The sequence below is a fragment of the Amia ocellicauda genome, chromosome 8, assembly GCF_036373705.1.
Source record: "Amia ocellicauda isolate fAmiCal2 chromosome 8, fAmiCal2.hap1, whole genome shotgun sequence".
In the NCBI taxonomy this organism is placed as follows: Eukaryota; Metazoa; Chordata; class Actinopteri; order Amiiformes; family Amiidae; genus Amia; species Amia ocellicauda.
This window is the reverse complement of record NC_089857.1, coordinates 24140815-24161126: the sequence shown is the minus strand read 5'-3', so window position 1 is coordinate 24161126 and position 20312 is coordinate 24140815. Positions and strand designations below refer to the sequence as shown.

The window sequence follows — 20312 nt, the reverse complement described above, 5'->3', positions numbered from 1 at the left end:
AAGGAGATTCTTTTGACAGGAAGACTTGTTGACAGATAATTCATGATGGCAGATTACAGTTTGAAAGAAATTCTGAAAGACAAGGAAAAGACAGGCCACATTAAATAACAGAGAAAGAGCAACCCTTGAAACTGACATATGATGCCCTGATAAGAATCTGATTTTACAGTTACATGATAGCCCAAAACCAATAGCAATAGAGATTAAGCCTAATCATAGTCTGTCATAAAAGACAGTGATAGACAACCTGCACCAGCAAACTTTTGCAGTAATTCTTTCTGCAAATATATTTATTGGTGCACAGTGGCAACACAATTTTTAATGTTCAGTATAACATTAAATATACCTTTAAAAGAGAGTGTTTCTGATTGTATTGGTTGTACTGCTATTGAGTTCAGCAGTCAATTGCTGGTTCCTCTCTCAATACAAACCACAACCTCACACTTGTTTTGTAGATGACTGAAACTGAGGAAGGAAATACATCTGTGCTTCATCTATGCCTAAGAGTCTTCAAAATTAAACAGTTTTGCATGTGGCAACTTGCCAGCTCAGAATAGCTGGAAAGAGTAGCTAGACTATCTTTAGTTTTTAATTCTTCATGTATATAATAAATTAGTGTAAAAATGTCATACAGTTAGGTCCATAAATATTTGGACAGTGACACAATTGTCATCATTTTGGCTCTGTACGCCACCACAATGGACTTGAAAAAAAAAAAAAAAACCTTTAAGTGAAGACTTTCATGTTTAATGTGAGGGTAGTTACATCCATATTTAGTGAACTGTGTAGGAATTACACCAATTTTTATAGGTGGTCCCCCCACGTTTAAGGGTTCAAAAGTATTTGGACAAACTAACATAATCATGAATTAAATTGTGAGTTTCAATCCTTTGCAGTCAATGACTGCCTGAAGTCTGGAAGTCCCAGATGCTGGGTTTCTTCCCTGGTGATGCTCTGCCAGGCCTGCACTGCAGCTGTCTTTAGTTCCTGCTTGTTCTTGGGGTGTGTTGCCTTCAGTTTTGCCCTCAGCAAGTGAAATGGTGCTCAATTGGATTCAGGTCAGGTGATTGATTTGGCCATTGCAGAACATTCCACTTCTTGACTTAAAAAAGTCTTGGGTTGCTTTCGCAGTATTCTTTGGGTCAATGTCCATCTGCACTGTGAAGTGCCGTCCAATGAGTTTTGAAGCATTTGGCTGAATCTGAGCAGATAATAAAGCCCTAAACACTTCAGAATTCATCCTGCTGCTTTTGTCAGCAGTCACATCATTAATACATACAAGGGAACAAGTATGGAGAAGGGAAGAAACTGCACATGATCCAAAGCATACCACCTCATCTGTGAAGCATGTTATGGCATGGGCATGTATGGCTGCCAAGTTCCCTTCTCCATACTCTTCGCTTCCCATCATTCTGGCACAAGTTGATCTTTGTCTCATCTGCCCATAGGATGTTCCAGAACTGTACAGGGTTCTTTAGATGTTTTTTCGCAAACTCTAATCTGGTCTTCCTGTTTCCTGTTTCCATATTGTGGTAAACCCTCTGTATTTACTCTGGTGAAGTCTTCTCTTGATTGTTGACTTTGACACAGATGCACCTGGAGGGTGTTCTTGATCTGGCCAACTGTTGTGAAGGGGTTTTTCTTCACCTGGGAAAGAATTCTTCTGTCATCCACCACAGTTGTTTTCTGTTGTCCTCCAGGCCTTTTGGTGTTCCTGAGCTCACCAGTGCTTTCTTTCTTTTTAAGAATGTACCAAATAGTTGATTTGGCCACACCTAATGTTTTTGGTATCTCTCTGATTGTTTGTTTTGATTTCTAAGGAAAAACTGAAGGCAAAACGCCCCAAGAACAATTAGGAACTAAAGACAGCTGCAGTACAGGCCTGGCAGAGCATTACCAGGGAAGAAACCCAACATCTGGTGATGTCTATGGGTTCCAGACTTCAGGCAGTCATTGACTGCAAAGGATTGAAACTCACAATTTAATTCATGATTATGTTAGTTTGTCCAAATACTTTTGAGCCCCTAAAATTGGGAGGACCACCTATAAAAATTGGTGTAATTCCTACACCGTTCACCCAATTTGGATTTAACTACCCTCACATTAAAGATGAAAGTCTACACCCTTGATTGTTTCCTTTAAAATCCATTGTGATTGTGTACAGAGCCAAAATGATGACAAATTTGTCACTGTCCAAATATTTATGGACCTAACTGTATAATACGTCAAGATTTGTCACCTAATAGGCTTTACATTCAAAACAATAGTCATTTTCTAAAACATACATTTGTGTGTGTGTGTGTATGATACTGGAAATCATACATGTTTTACATTCTATCAAAAGTATAGATTTGGAGGCAACTTTACTTGCTTTTATGCACCAAGACACATACATACATACATACATACAAACACACACATAAATATGTTATCATACGTTTATGCCCTCAGACCAAGACAAAAACTATTTGATGTATTTGACAGGGCGAAATGACCAAATGTCTAACTGTCAGCAGCAATCCTTTTGATTGATGGCTGGATTACTATTATGCCATTCTTCTTGCAGTGCAGTTTCTAGCGGAATGAGACATTGGTAATTCCAAAATATCCAAAATATTGATTGAACCATTTCTGAAAATGGGCCGCATATACAGTAGTTAAAAAATATTTGAATTCAGCGTTATTTGCAATACTCAACCTGAGCTAAAATACATAGGCTACGATTATCCTAAGCAACACATTTTTATTAACTTAACACAACTGTACTGTACCACAACTGAAGTGCCTGATACTGGTACTGCCATCAGTGTACAAAGTAATGTTCGAGAATGTATATGTCATGTTCAGAAGTCCAATCATACTAAGCAATGACCCAATATAGTACAAATAGTTATTTCTTCTGCTTCATTCATTGATGGTACCAGTGTACTGTATTGAAGTGCATTTCATTATATTTATGTAACCCTGACTTAATTTGACAAAATTTTACCCTGAGAAAAAGAAAGTCAAGTTTTTATAATTATGTATTCCTATGCAGTCTTCTACACACTTATTTTAAGCTACAAACACTACTTTATTATGTATTTTAAATAAATATTGTGTAATTATATATACTTAGTATGTACATACACACATATATTTAGCCAAATACATTATTTTAAAACTGCAAATAAGCTGTCAAAATCTCTCTTATCTGTCACATTAAGTTTAATTGAAATACACTTTCACGTTTTATAAGTCTGAAATATTTAGTTTTGGTTTAGGTTCCATGATCACAATCTGGTTCACAGCTTGCTGCTGAAATTACCAATTGTAACTAAAAGCTATGTGACGTAACACATTGGTTAATACCATCGTATCTTTCACCCAAGGGTGTTTTTGAGAAGCCTGTACTAGGCTACTTGTCAAAGCGTTAAGGTAACTATGGCTACGTAGGTCATTAAAAAATATTTCAGTGTGCTGCTTATCTGGTATTCACACTTGTCCCTTTTCTGTCATTAACTTATGATGAGCAATATAGGCACTTTATGTTTTTTAAATTTCAGGAATGTGCTTATTTATCTGCAAAATTCAAACTTTGGTTTCACCTCTTCAAAATCAGCTTTGTAAAATCAGCTGCATCAGATTGTTTTTGAAATGTCTTTCCTGTTGTTTGGTCTGTGCAGTTGGTTACCTTTATGGCACTTTAGAAAGTAGGTTATCTCCCTGCTGAGAGGTAGGCAAAGAATCTGGGTTAGCTGCTCCAGATGAAATTATGAAATGTAAAAAAAGCCTGCTGGAGGTCTCTCCTTTGTCAGGTCTATCACTAAGCCTCTGTAAAGCCAGGTTTTGCAATGCCACACAATTAACCTAACTGTGCTTATTTCTTCTCTTTCTACCCTCCTAACAGAAAGATCTATAAGTCTCATAATGGACGAGCAGAGTGGCTCCAACAGCAGCCCCCAACAGGGCCGGACCAGGCAGAATGTCATTAGATGTGGGTGGCTAAGAAAGCAAGGAGGCTTTGTCAAGACTTGGCACACACGCTGGTTTGTTCTCAAGGGAGACCAGCTTTATTATTACAAAGATGAAGATGAAACAAAAGCGCTGGTAAGTAGCCCTTTTGCAAGAAAGTACATTCATTCTGTACTGTTTAGCACAATGGATAGAGAGTTCAAAGCTCTCCCAGTCCATAGCAACAAGGCATGGAAAATCAGAAGTACATGTTTATAATGAAATGTACAGTTTCTAATACTCTGGCATTGAAATTCCCAATGTCATTAATTTTGAGCTTTTAGTTATACAATATACAATGAGTTTTTCTTTGGTTTACTTTATTTGCATTATTGGATTAAATCTACCAAATTCAGTCTCACTTTTCCTTACTTCACTCAAGTTTCCTTCTGGACCTGACAAATGTATAATAAGATCAGCTTTCAAACTCTTGTTACATCAGGAGTTAAGTCCCCTTAAGCAGACACACCACTCAAACAGATATACTTCATTCATTCAAATTATTTGTATTGTATAATTTGTAGTTTTTGTACTTTGAATAATATAAATTTCCAGAGCTCATACATATTCAAGAAGTGGGTTTGTGCTTTGCTCCATTCTCCTGCATATAGACAAAGCTAGAATTCTTTTGATATGGATATTTGGGGTGGGGCTTAATTGAGGGGTGGTTCCTTACGTTATAAGGATTCCTTATAATCACAGACAGAGCCATGTGAGTACAGTTCTTGAGGGTTGTTGTTGCAGAGCATTCGGAGCAGGAGTTGACACAAGCAGCAGTGATACCTAGGTGGTGAAGACGCTGAATATTTATATTTTGGAAGTCATTATTTAAATTTCAGTTTTTATTTGTTTATTTAATTAGTAAATAAAATGTTCCGGTTGTTTCATTGTACCAGAGAGTCCTGTCCTGTTTAATCTTTCTGTCCCACTCCAATCCATACTGAGCCTGAATCTTCCATGAAACAAAACAATGAGGCAGGAGAAAACAGTACAAAAACAACATAAACTGATCTTAGAAATACATTAATACAATTTAACTTATGCACCAACTTACTTGTTGTTGAAAGCATCTTAGAGTAATACTTAACACTAATATCAAGTTATTGTCTGCAGTTAATTAGGAATATGAAATAAATGCCTGGGATTCATTTTGCCTTAAGTTTTGTGCTGAGTGGGTACTTTTAGATACTGTTTCCTTCCTCTGATATTTTTTTTATGGTGTACATCTGTTTTCATTCCACCAAATGCCAAAAACTGTCCAGATGCGATTTTCTTGCCTATGGGATGAATATATTTAAATAATTTGTTTGCTAAGTGAGTATATATTTTTTTAACTGTTGGATTTAAACAGTATTTTAGTGCAGTTATAAGTTGTTCAATGTCCTTATTAATATAATCTGTAAATGATAACTTTTTTACCCACATTTTACAATTTTTTAATAATTTAGGCATATACCAGGTTTTCAGATTTCATTTTTTTTTCAGGTGTTCATTTGGGTGAAATCCCATGATGTAAGGCATTTGTTTAACTGCAGTACTGAGGCTGTAGCTATTCAGAAGGGAAAAACTAGAGGAATGTCTTGAAATCATGCAACATTAACATTGCACTATGATTGTGAAGGGTATAGATTCATATATAGTGTACCAGATACGCTTGTTCTGTCAGGTATGGAGATGATGTCCATCTAGTTAATTTCTTCCCTTTAATGTAGCTTAAATTCAAAGCTGGACTACCACCAAGATGTTGAATTTGAGTTAGTTTTGTACAAAATTAATTTGTACATATAAAGGTACAATGTATTCAAATATGAGCCTTTACCTCAGAGATTAATTTAAATTATTTATAGCCTGAGTTTTTAAAGAGGAAAGATTAGAAAAAATATGTAAGGAAACTTAAAAAAAACTTCCTTGTTCATGTATACCAAAGGTCACTGATATGACAGGTATGACACTACCTAATTTATATATGCTTTAGGATGACTTCTGAGCACTATTTCTTGTTGTTATTTCTTCTATTACAAATATGCACACCCTAGAAACAATTAATTTAATAGCAGGGAACATTATATTGAACTTATTAGAAAAAGGGAAAAAGAAAAAGGTGGTCCTTATTCTATTCTACTTAATATGATTTATCTTGAACATAAGGTCATGGTAAATTTGATATTATGCACCACACCATTTTGCTGAAACATCTTGATTAGATGTACAGCTTAGCAGAGTTGATAACTATACATTTACACCCAAAGGTCTCATAGCCACCTTCTATTGCTCTTGTCATGTCCCTTTTGTAAACTTTACAATCATGTAGTGCAAATGTTAATTGTTTATAAATCTTTCAATATGCTTGTCTGATAACATTTTTGTAATGTCTCCAAAGTCTCACTTAGGCTATAATTTCACTCAGTGTGCTTTGGAAATTGCAAATAACACTCAAAGATAATGCAGATCATATTAGCAGTGACGGTAAGTTTGTAGTTGTATTTTTTAAGGCTGTCTATCTAAAGTGACAGTACTTGAACTTTGTTCCTGAGAGAGAAACACATTCATATTACCACATTTAGCAGAGATGGTGTCTATAAAGTTGATTTAAACATGGGTGAAATTATAAGCACTTTCAAACCACATTCACAATAGGTCTGACACAATGTGGAACCTGTTCCAACCAGAAGCCATGATGAGGCCTTTGCATGTCGTGCTTTCCTGCAACCCACAAAATGTATTCCATTGTAGTTGGGTTTTGAGCTTATATTTAGCTTGATATTGGTAGTGGTATTAAACCAAGAAGATGGCTCTACCTTTGTACCATTACTCATAATTAACCATTTATGTATGGTTTCTTATAGAGACTTATAATTTGTAAAACATGTATTCCACACTTAATTGAGTTTGTTAAATACATTTAAATGGCAAGGCGAAGAAGTCAAACTAGTAACATCTGTGTTTGAATTAATTATCATTAGTCCTCAAAAGAAAGAAATATCACAATGTTTGATTTAAATCGTGCTCATATTGCATAAATGGTAAATGTATATTGTAAATGTTGAAGAATGTGGATTCTTTGAAACTGACTTTAACAATATTCATCTGTAACTACAAGATAATATAATAATTAGAATGTTTTATTCTTTATTTTGGGGGGATCAATGATGCATTCAGGGATAAGGAGATTAATGTGTGACTCCCACTGAATTTTGCCAGCTAGAACTATTTTCTGAACTGATGAATGAGGTAACAGAAATAGATCTTCTGGTTTCATCAGAATTAGCTTTGCTTTCAGAAAAGTTTTTTTTTTTTGTAACATAGATTCTGAGAGTTGTGAAGGTAGCAGTCTCTTTGAAACTCAGGGTGAATTCATTTATTTTATCTGCTGCAGATGGTTTCATGCTCAGCGTGTCAATGAATGGAATTTAAATACCTGCTAATCCATTCAAAAAAAAATAATTCAACACCACATTTTTCAGTGACATATATAATGAGAGGTGTTTTTCACTTGTTCATTTGATTTTATTTTGATCAACAAGAAAAACCCAGATTAACATTATTTTTTAAGGGTTTGCTGCATTTTTTGCTATCATCCCTGTTCTCACTTTGAAATCTAATCTTACATGACAAGAGAGTTTTTATCATAAGAAACCCCTTCCCACTGTTGCAGCAGATAACGTACAGTGGGGCACAGGAACAGGGGGACCCAGCTGCGGTGCGTGGTAGAGGTGGTCAGAGAGGCGTGGGTCGAATACCAGCAAGACAGGGAAAACAAGGGCAAGGCAAAGACGTGGTCGTGGTCACAGGCAAGGGTCGGGCAATCAGGCAAACAGGCAATCAGGGGAAGATCAAAGTTGTTGTCGGGACGTCAAACAAGAGGTTGAGGATTCAAGGATCTAACTAGGCACTGGGAGACTGCTGGGGATTGTAGTGAACACTGACAATAACAAAGATGACAAGATGACACGTACAAAACTAAATTGGATTGTACAGACCATATCGTTTTTATTTATTTAAAAATAAAAAGATCTATGTTTGATGGGAAGCAAAAGGGCTAGATTTGATTAAGTGTTAATGAGTTTTCCAATCTTTTGGCATAATCTACACAGTTAAGCTGCCCACTTCAACACGAGGATCACATTTTACACCAGTGTGCAACAAGCTTGGATTTTCTGGAAACCCTACAGACCACCTCTGCTTTGGAAGTCAGTTTACTGCCAAATCTGAAGGTCAAGAATACCAAACCTGGAAGTGGGCGGCAGGCAAGGAGAATAAGCTTACTCAAAGAATGCAAGTATTGTTCTGGATCTCACTGGTGAATTAAACCCTTACAATTTTTTATGTATGGAATATTCCGTCTTAGTTTCTACAGTGAAAGGATGCATCGGGAATAGGGTGTCTGTCTCATTATAATGAAGAGCTGAAGATTATTTGTACTAGTTTATACCAGATTTGGCACAGCCATGTGTTCCATTAAATTGCTTCCTTCACAAAATATTTATGTTAACAACTGGCTTAAACAAAGTGATTTTTTTATTTTTTAGAGCCTGATTTCCAATCTGAACTACTCTCAAGTTTATAATGTTTAAAAAGTGTAAGAATGAAGAAATATGTTTTGTTCTTTCTAACACATAACTATCTGGTGACTATAATGTCATGTTAATTCAGGTTACTAATGTTATTCCAAACATTTAATCACATTGAATGATACCTAGTCCCAAACTATAAGGATTCCATTTGACTTAACTGAGATAATTGATTTGTATGGAGAAATCGGATAGGATAACGGCACTGAAAGCCTGAAAGCACAAGAGGAACCTTTTTAAAAGACTGTAAAACTAAAACTAAATCCTAACTTAGGTTGGTACACTAGCTAACCCTGTCTCTGGGTCTGTAGCTATGCTAGGGCCACTACTTGGTTCTGTGATCAAAACAATCTAATTTGTGAATTGTCGTGCTTCAAAAGCAGGGGTCATAGTACATAATCAGGGTCAGTTCCAAAAGCTTGGTATCCTGTCAGTAAGAACAGTGGTTTCTCTCACTCTCACCCTTTCTTCTCCAAAGCTCTGAAAAAGTCCTGGAGGCGTGAAAACTTATGCAATCCACTGTATATATGTATGTATGTATGTATGTATGTATGTATGTATGTATGTATGTATGTATGTATGTATACTTAAACAGAATGACCACTGACATAGACACCTCAGACACCCAACAGATTATTTGTCTTCAAAATATTTAGAAATAACAATCATGTTAAATCTTGCCCGCCTCATGTATAATTGCTGGAAAAAGGTCAGGCTTCTGGAATTCATCATTGTGTTGCTGGATGCTGTAAGACAAAGCAATTAGCCTCATTCCCAACAGTAAAGCTACAAAACTTGATGAAGCATGAAGATAAAAACTACTATTAATTAGCCAACTCATTGAAAGTGATGTCTCCATTCATTACCTGACTAATTCTGGTAATTGCTGTCACTAGCCCAGCAGCACGAGCATCTGTCCCTGGTGTGTATGTGGGATGTTGCTCCTATCAAATCTCAATCGCAGGGCCTACAAATAATAATTGTCTAACAACAGTCCGATTCTTGATTTTCTCTGTAGGATCTTACAAAATACTTAGCAGAAAGAGGCTCCTTCGATAATTCTTTGTGTAGAATGGATGTATATTGTGAAAGACATTTCATACCAGCTTTTCTTTGTAATTTAAAGAATTTGAGGAATGGGAGAGTGATGTCAAAGGCATAAATATGCACTGCAGGACTGGCACGCGTAGGCAAGGAATGGGCTCAATATATGCCTGTTGCTGCTTGTGTAGCATACACAAATAATCCATTCCACAAAGAAGCTGCCTGTTGGATTCAATTAATGGCATAATTATTGTAATTTAAACCACGTATCATCTAATTACACAATAATAGTGTGTTTCTGCCCTGTTAAAAGAATGTTTAAAAGCAGTGTTTAAAAGCTTTATATTCATAATGTTTTCTTTAAATAAGGGTATGTCTTGGATGTATCTGGAAAAAAGCCATTCATGTCAGCCTACAAGAACAATGCATATGATATTTAAATGGCAGACAAAGAGGAATGTAATAAGCTACTAACAATCTGAGTGCATTTAAATAATTAATTATTCATTGCAATGATGGAAGATAGGTTTGTCTATATGCTTTTTCATTCTATCTGGTATGCCCAGAGCTCAGTTACCCTTGTGTATTTTCCTCCAGTCTGGAACAGTGATGATAACAATGTCTAATTTAATTATATTTGTATTAAATGTATGAGAGATACTATGTAATTAAAAAAAGCTGAATTGTTAATTTTACACAGTGCTAGCAGGTCAGTGCACAGCCCAAAGCCATCCTCTGAAAACACTAACCAGTCTGGCAATGTACAATATATCATGGCATGCAAAACAACACACATTCCCCTGTATCTTTTTAATTGAGATTGCAGTTGCAGTACATTGTGCCTAAAATCATTTACATTGGCTGCATGGTAGATATTTTTGCCTTGTATTTACCTGTTTTTTGTCCACTTCAATAAGTTAATAAAAGTGGTTCATTGAAAAGGGTAAAGAGCAACAGATGTTAATGCCTTATAGCAATACCCCACAGAGATGAATTAATTGGGACTGTTGTGTAATAAGATTATGGAAACCGATATTAAGAGCCATGTTTGTACAAATCTGAAGCACATACAGTGATCGTGACATACCTAATAGACGTCAATTGTCTGTAGGCTATTTATCGTGTTCAGTTTCCTGGCCTTATGTAATTACCTTATTTAATAACCTTAAAGTAGAAGTATAATATTTGACTACTAGGGATGTGCCAAGGACTCTGCTCTGAGTATCTAATATATTATGAGATAATCATTGTCTTTAGTGCATGAGTGGAAGTAGGAAAAAATAATTAATATTTTCTGTTAATTTGTAGAACTTGTGCAAACAATTAAGTGAAGATTCTCAGCTGCAATAGTGCGTAAATATTTCAATCAAGTCATGAAAAACAACACTGTAAAGGAGGAGGACATCTGTTTTCTGCTAAGGAGAAAAATGGAAGCCAGTTTTAGGCAGCAGCAAAGCTCAGCAGTGGATAAGCAAAAGCACGCTAAGCATAGCAATCTGTTGCAAGGTGAGCTATTTCCTAGTTGCTGTGTGTAGTAATTTCCACTTTTTAATTTTCATGTGGACCATAGTAGAGGTATTAAAGAAGCATTATAAAAAGAGTAATTATATGTCTGGTAGATATTTCTATTCATTAGTTTTGAATGGGGTAGCTCTATATTCAAAGAGCTTGAGAGAGCATGCAGGGAACGGAGAAGAAACTATTAAACCATTAAATAATAAATTACATATCAGAATGGCTTTGAAATTTCAACTATGATGTTAGAGTGGAATTCTGTTGTGACAATTTAAGAGCTCCCTCTCTCATTCCAGTTCTGTTGTTTTTACTCTGTGCCCATAGCAGCAGTCTTTAGGCAGTTATGAAGTGCACTGAAATATATACACATATTATACATATTGTGACACTGCAGGTGGCTGACTTTGACATCTGGGCTCTTGATAGAAGGACATTTCTCAGTAAACAGACACTTAGAGCATGGGAAAGAGCACACAAGTGTGATGTCTTATGTACAGTGTTGAAGTGAATGCAAAATGAAACACAAAGAAAAACGTAACTCTTCGTCAACCCTAACTAAACATTTGTTCAGAGCCCAGCAAAGCAGTTGCCTGAACAAAACCCACACTAAACAAATTGTGTGCATAGAAAGCCAAATCGTAATGCAAAATGAGTCCCAGTCTAAAGTCACAGTACCTTCACACAGCTGCTCTTTCTCTCCCTGCTCCATTTCCAATACCCCTTTGAACCAGAGAGCCTCTGCTACCTGCTATTAAGTGGCTACATGAATAATGGGTGGTGTTGTGCAGGTCAGGTGATGACAGGCAGTGTAACACCTACACAGGGCTTATAAGAGAAGCAGTATGGCCAAAGTTGGCCATTTTGTCCATGAACAATACACTGCAACAGTATGTTATGTTATTTTTTTATATACATACATACAACTCCCACCCTGGGTAATGTTTGAAAGCACCCTTTGACGGAAGCAAAATCCCTGTCCCTTATATATGAATATACAATTGTACTGCTTAAAATGGGTGGGTCAAAGGTTTGATTTGGTCAAGCCCTAAGATTGATATAATATCATTAATTGATAGCATTGTTTGTTTTTGGTGTTACAAACAATATGTCAGCTTGCTTTATCGTGTTCTTAGACTTATTATTTTTTCCAAGATGTAACTTATTCAAGACCTCTCTCATTATTATTGAACTTGTTTAATCAAAAACTCTGTAGCAAAAACAGTGTTTAATTAAAAACATATATATGTTTGCTAGTAGGCTACTGTCTGTTAATTTATGTAGAGGTTTGAAAGTGTGATCCATTTCTCCTTTGCATTTTATTTTTATAATGAATGAGCCAAGGTACATGTTCATTTTAGACTTAATAGTCTTTCACTTCAAGAAGCAGAAGTGTTATCTAAATTGTTGTATTAGTTAAGCAATGGAAAAACTAAAATAAACCCCCAAAAGGGGAAGTAAAAGTATTATCAACTACAGTAGTTAGTAAAGTGGTTAGAGCAGTAGCTCTATTTCAAGTCATTTTAATAATTAACCCCTACTAACACTTTTTTAAATTTGTGCTGCTTTCATTATAATGATGGTCATATTGTCATAATTTTCTACAACACAGATGTAGTGCTAAATATTAACTTTCATTAAACAAACCAAGTCTTATAAAGTATTTAAAGCACTGTGTGGGGTGTCTGAGATAAAATAAAAGGCCACTTTTTGCAAAACTTCCAGTTTCACCACTCACTTTCTCTTCCTTGTCCACCAAGTGCAAGTATTACAATTAATTAGTCTTTTGCACACCCCTAGTAACTACGCTTCTACTTTCATGTTCCTAGCAAAAAACAGAGGTTCTTCTGTTAAAACAAATGCACAAAACACATCAGTGTGTTTCTACAGACAGGCACTGCACATGTAACTTACATTATTTTTTAAATTCTCTAGATCTATACTATACTCTAGACATATAGCGTATAAAGGTATAAACACAATTCTGGAAACTACATTTATATAGTAATATTAATAAAGAGTATCTCAATTTCACTGATGCATGCTTTTGTTTATAAAATAAATGATGCATTATGTTATGTTTAGCAACCACCCCTATACTTATCTTTTTATGTAAATTAGAATAATTTATTTTCAATCAAGTGATACTATTTACATATGATGCAGTTTAGTAATTTTAATGAGCTGAACTTTCTGTGGTATTGTGGTATTTCGCTGGTAATATTAAATACCCTAGTATTAGCTTATTAGCTATGAAGGACAGTCACCATGAGCTATCTCTCGTTAAGGGGAATTTATGAATTTATCACACAACACAACATCAACTGCGCCTGTACCCACCAGTGCTGGCTCTAAAGGTTAACGCTTAATTAACCCAAATGGTACTTTAACTTATATTGTACTTATCGTCACATCTCCCCCTTTTAGTGAAAGATAAACATACAAATACCTTTCCTTAAACTAAACAGTTTTTTTTGTTTTTTGTACCAAATAAGGTACACTCTAATGCACTTAGTGGGTGAACTGAACTAAGCTAAATTTCCATAAGGTCATTTTTATCATAATACAATTATTTTTTTCTTTAACATCACTTTAACTTCCAAGTCTCTTGGGTTCAACTTTAGAGTTATTGTGGCCTACGCTAAGGTCAATGGGTAGACTGCCATATACCCTGGTGGGAAGACAGGGGATTTATTCTGCCCCATTAACATGTGTTCCCTCCTACTAGTAACTAAGTCTGTTGGTGGGTTTCACAATGTGACCGGATCGGGTCACCAGAGCTCCATCTGGAACTGGTCCTGGATCCTTTAATTCTGGACTGGTTACCACAGAGCTGGAGTCTGGAACTGAGGGTTCACAGGTAGGTCCCATCTTTTGGAGTGTGTCCTCATTGTTGCCCTCGCTGTTGAAAGGCTGTAAGTGTCTGCGGTTCCGTCTTGTCAGGTCTCCTTGTGTAGTTTGGATGACAAAAGACCTTGGTGCGGCCGCTGAGCTCTTGATGACCCAGTTGCCTTCCATTGCTTCTCGCCATCTGTTTTCAGGTGCAGTCTGTCTCCTACCTGAAGAGCTGGAAGAGGTCTGGCTGAGTACCTTTGGATTTAGCAGATTTAGCTTTGGCGTCGTTGTGCTTGACCTGGAACAGGTTTGGCCACGCTGGTGTCAGATTCTGATGTAGTGTCGGAACAGCAGTCCTGAGCCTACGGGCCCATGAGGAGCCTGGCTGGACTTTCTTGTGTTGGTTCCGTGGTAGTATCTCTGTAGCTGAGTAATGCCCACCCAAGATTTGACGGTACATGGCCCCGTCCATCGTCCCTTTGATGCGGTGCAGTTGTCCTGTCCCCTTAGCAGAAAAACACCCCCAAAGCATAATGTTTCCACCTCCATGTTTGACAGTGGGGATGGTGTTCTTGGGGTCATTCCTCCTCCTCCAAACACGGCGAGTTGAGTTGATGCCAAAGAGCTTGATTTTGGTCTCATCTGACCTCAACACTTTCACCCAGTTCTCCTCTGAATCATTCAGATGTTCATTGGCAAACTTCAGACGGGCCTGTACATGTGCTTTCTTGAACAGGGGGACCTTGCAGGTGCTGCAGGATTTCAGTCCTTCACGGCGTAGTGTGTTACCAATTGTTTTCTTGGTGACTATGGTCCCAGCTGCCTTGAGATCATTAACAAGATCCTCCCGTGTAGTTCTGGGCTGATTCCTCACCATTCTCATGATCATTGAAACTCCACGAGGTGAGATCTTGCATGGAGCCCCAGACCGATGGAGACTGACAGTTAATTTGTGTTTCTTCCATTTGCGAATAATTGCACCAACTGTTGTCACTCTCACCAAGTTGCTTGGCGATGGTCTTGTAGCCCATTCCAGCCTTGTGTAGGTCTACAATCTTGTCCCTGACATCCTTGGACAGCTCTTTGGTCTTGGTCATGGTGGAGAGTTTGGAATCTGATTGATTGATTTCTTCTGTGGACAGGTGTCTTGTATACAGGTAAGGAGCTGAGATTAGGAGCACTCCCTTTAAGAGAGTGCTCCTAATCTCAGCTCATTACCTGTATAAAAGACACCTGGGAGCCAGAAATCTTGCTGATTGATAGGGGATCAAATACTTATTTCCCTCATTAACATGCAAATCAATGTATAACTTTTTTGAAATGCGTTTTTCTGGATTTTTTTGTTGTTATTCTGTCTCTCACTGTTAAAATACACCTACCATTAAAATTATAGACTGATCATTTCTTTGTCAGTGGGCAAACGTACAAAATCAGCCGGGGATCAAATACTTTTTTCCCTCACTGTAGTTCACCATCATCAAACACGCAGGCCGCGTGCATTTAAAGACAGGCAAAAGCCTTTAGAGGTTTTTCGGGTGGAAGGCATATGAAACCAGTATAGATTAACAGCATGAAGCATATTTAACCTCACAGACATAATTGATCCTGTTTTAGGGCCTACATCGAAGCGCAGTCATGCCTTATCAAAATGTTTGAAGCTGTGTTTAGCGTTGAGATATTTTGCAACTGGCAGATTTTAGCAAATAGTAGGTTATTATTTGCACTTTCAAATAAACAATATAATGTTGAACCGTGCTTTTGTGCCTAATGTTGAGGTGTAGTTTGTGTGCTATTAGGTTTTTATTTATTTACATTATTGTAAAAAATTTCTCCAGCACTCCCATTGCAAACTACTTTAGCAACTCCATGGCTGTGCATCGCTTTGAGAAGTGCCCCTACACTCCATAATTTTTAGACATTTCTTAAAACTCAGCTCTCTTAGGTGGAAGTTTTTTTAAATACTCTTGAGTTGCTACTGCGGTGTTGCCTGTTTGATCTTGTCTGTTTTGACTGTTTGACTATTGGGTATTGGGTATTGGGTATGAGAAAAGCATGTTATAAATACAATTGAATATTGGCTAATTATTATTATTATTTTATTTTTGTATTTGAGGAGTTAAAGAAACGCACATCAGTGCAATAATCTGGAAAGGTTGTGTACTTCATGAGTTTTTAACGGATCCAATGTGTCCTGTCCTTGACAGACAACTTTTCGGATGACAAATGATCGCGTCTGATCCAGTGACAATGATAAGCACACTGACATTAACATGCATTGGGAAACGTACTGAACAACTAAGCTTGTTTAATTAATAAACTCATCAGCAGTGTAGCACAGTATAGTTTTCTGAAAGGTTTATGATTGTCATTATGTCATTAGAGCGGTAGATGTTCAAACAGCCGCACAGAGACTGACGAGCCTGTTTATGTCAATAGGAAACTCCTTAGTTATCGCACGCGCTGCTTAATAATCTTGATCTGCTTCGTACAATGCTTTTTCATGATCCGGATCCAGTGAGCCCAGATCCGATCCTGTTTTCTGATCCTGTTAATACAACCGGCCCCAGATGGCATCTCTGTATCTCTGCCTGCATTTATTTAGGCCCTGATGTCCCTGGTGGATTCTCTCGAGCATTTACTCTCTCAGGCTGGGTGGAATTATTATCTGGTTGCCCCTTTTTAGGAGTCCATTCCCATCAGTCAGAGATCCCCTCTCTGGGAAGTACTCCAGTACAGGTCTAGCCACATCCTTGTCATAAGCAGGCCATCCTGACCTTGTTTATTCCCTGATGAAATGGAGAGAATAATCATTTTCGGTCTCCTGTTCCATCAGGTTTTCTATCCGTTTCATCAATAGCATTCACATACGCACGAATCTCAGCCTCCAATCCAGAGTCCTCTGTACCTGCTTTTGGGTGTCTAGACTGGGTGTTAGCGACCACTAGGTTCTTACACGGCACATATTCTGCAATGGGGTTGAACTTCATGAGCCGAATCAGTAGCCGCTGACATCTTAAGGGAGCTCTGTCTAGGTCCTTGCTATTGACCAGAATTACCAGTGGTTTGTGGTCTGTGATCCAGTTCACATAAGTATTGGTAGAATCTTTCAGAGGCCCATATGCTTTTGAGACACTCCTTCTCAATTTGAGCAAGTAAGTAAGTGTCCGTGAGCAAAAGGCTACTGGATTGAGGGTGCCCTCGTGGTCTTGCAACAACACCCCACCAAGGCCATAACTACTAGCATCTGTGCTTACCACTGCAGGTAGCTTTGGGTTGAAATATTGAAGCACAGGAGCAGATTAAATTAATTTCTTTACCTCCCTGAAAGCCTCATCCTGCAGGGGGCCTCACAGCCACAAAACATCCGTAGATCGTTGAGTGGATGTAACATGTGTGACAGGTGTGATAAATATCTTTATAGTTTATCATGACAAGTAGCCTCCTGAGCTCTGTCTGGTTCTGTGGCAGCTCCAATGCTGCTATGGCGGATACTCTGTCTGGATTTGGGGCAATGCCCTCTCTACTAACCATCTGGCCCAGAAAGTTCAGCTGTAATTGTCTAATCTTATACTTCTGGCAGTCAAGTTTCAGACCTGACTTCCTGATCGTCTCCAGGACTTTCCTGAGCCTAGCATCATGCTCTTGCATGGTAGCCCCATGTTCAAGGACATCGTCCATGTAGATGCTGTACCCTCTTGGTCACACAGGAGTTCTTTAATTTTTCTTTGAAATGGCGTCAGCCTAGAACTGTCTGCATCTAGGGGTATTTGCCAAAATCCACTAGCTGCGTCAAGGCTTGTGAAGATGTTGCTACACCAATGGTTCTTTAACATATATTGTACTTATTGTCACAGGTAACCCATTTGTATTGGTACAACCTTCTTATTTACTTACATAATATTTATTGTAGAACATACCATGTTATCGAAAAGAGGATTGTTATAAGTGGAAACAATTTGCCAAATCAGGAACATTGATGTGCTAAGTGCTAACTTCACAAAGCTGTGATTGATTACAAGTCTTGTTCTCATCCTGGTTTGTCCTTATATTCTTGAAGAAAAGACTGTACAGTAATTAACTATGCAACATTTTCTATTTATTAATAACAACTATATCTGAAATGTTAGGGCTTAATGTATTTTCAGACAGCAATGATCTCTATACATTATTTTACACTTTTAATAAACTTCACAATAATACCAGAAAGTAGAGTGTCAAATCTCTTTAAGATTGCTGTGGTTTCAGAAAAAAAAGATGTTCTTCATTAAAATTTTTTGGTCAATGTAGCACCGTTAATAATGTAACCAAACCATACGAGTCATCCAGTTATTTTAAATCCAGTGTCTGTATTTTTAAACTATTGAAACCTCATAAGCCTTTTATATTATGTATGCTATGTACCTTGTAACGGTGGTCTCATCTGTGTTGACTATATTCCTGAGAGAATGCTGACCTGATTAATAATACACACTGAAAGTTGTCTGCAGGATTTTGTGGCCCACTTTTAAATAAACTAACCTTTGAATTAAATACTGTACATGTTTCAAGAGATAATCTGATATACAATAGAGTTGAATTTCCACTCTTCGCTATTTCGGTGCAAAATGAATCGTCTACAAAACCTATACAAAAAAATCTCTATATACTTATATAAAACATATATAAAATAAAAACAGTAATCCAGCACTACACTGTAGTCTGTATATACTTGAATATACTTCACCAATTACTAAAATCAAGAGATTATTGATTGTTTCTCTTCACTTACATTTACATCTTATTCTATAATTGGAACTTTTGTGCATGTTGTGGTGAATTTGGTAGTCAGGGTTCTTAGAAGCCTGTAATTCTTAACATTTTTGAGACAAACAATATCATATTTTCAGTGGCCTTGATGTATATCCATTCATTCCATTGATACACTCTAACAAAACATGATTTAACAGAAAAGTTTGCAATATTGTTTTCTCAAATAAATGAAAATATGTAACACTGTAAAACTATCAACACTGCACAAAGCAACTTTTATAATATGTTTTATAAATAATGGCAGGTTTTCATAAAAATCATGTTTATTCACATCCCCACAAGTTGTGAACAGGTTTTTGCTTTCAAACCACATATGTTCTGTTGGATTTAGGTCTGGAGATTGTGATGGCTCTTCGAGAATATTAAATGTGTTTTAATTTAACCATTTCTTTGTAGATGTGGTTGCATGCTTTGGATCATTATCATGCTGAAATGTCCATTTTGGACTAAGAATGTTGTGTTTTTTGTCCTGGTACCTACTTGAATCAATGTTTCCCTCAGTTATAATAAAGGGACCAAGACCAGAAAATGTAAACCTCCCAATAGCAAAACATATATTTGAGAGATGTTCTTCTCAAAGTGAACTTCACCTTTTTCCGGACATGTTGATGACCATGTCCGTAAAGCTCAATATTTGTTTAATTGGATCCCAAATGTCACTGAGATGTAGCTTGGCAAATTCATAACACTTTCTTTTGTGTTGTGCTGTCAGAAGAGGTTTCTTTCTTGCAACTCTGCCATTCATGCAGTCAGCCTCAAATGTTACTGTTTGAGACCTTGTATCCTGATGATGCCAGACTCTTTTGGAGATCTCCAACTATTGCCCTTGGGTTTGAGTTTGCCTCCCAAACCACCTTTCCACAGGTGTTGATCATATTTTCATGCATCCTCTTCCTAGCAAGGTAGTGACTGTTCCAGTATCCTTTTAATTATGTATGATGGAGGCTATCATGGAAACTGGCTGACCGCTTTTGGTAAATTTTTTATTAGCCATGACCCAACTTGTGGAAGGAAGTTAGTGACCTGTAATTTTCCGACAACTCATACTTTGAACATTATGATGAATGCAACTGAAAAAAAAAAAAACGAAATAACTTAAATATATTACACTTGTTTTCAGCATACTTTTCTGTTTTCTGAATGTATACATACATGTTAATCAAACCATAGGTAACTAACTGTGGGATAAGACTACACATGAGCTCCCCCATAGTGATTTTTAGATTGTGTGTCTCCTCTTCTATGTACAAAATATAAGTTCACTCAAGATGCTACATTCTTTGAGGCCTTAGACCAACATTTTCTCTTCAAGAGAGCCAATGCAATGTCTCTGCGGATCAGTTATAGTGAGAGTGTCAGTTCTGTCTTAAGAATTCAGAGGAATCTCAGACAAGCTATCAGATTTAATTAAGAAAATCTTTGAGCAGAAACTTTAGGATTTTGTCTCTCCAGAGGCATATCTGACAAGAGTTCACACATCTCAATTTGAATTTGAACTGTTCCACATCACAGAACCCCTCTAATGAAGTTAGAAATCCCCAGTGTTCT

The 20312-nt window shown here is 37.0% G+C and overlaps 1 protein-coding gene across 3 annotated transcripts in view; it reads left to right on the top strand.

Annotated features, from left to right (window-relative positions):
- Positions 1-20312, top strand: part of arhgap24 (Rho GTPase activating protein 24) — a 173693-nt gene that overhangs the window by 32541 nt on the left and 120840 nt on the right. For all 3 annotated transcript variants that reach the window (XM_066710764.1, XM_066710763.1, XM_066710765.1), the window contains one exon: positions 3890-4089. In XM_066710764.1, the coding sequence (XP_066566861.1) occupies positions 3910-4089 (180 nt within the window). In that variant the 5' untranslated portion in view covers positions 3890-3909. The remainder of the gene's footprint in view (positions 1-3889; positions 4090-20312) is intronic.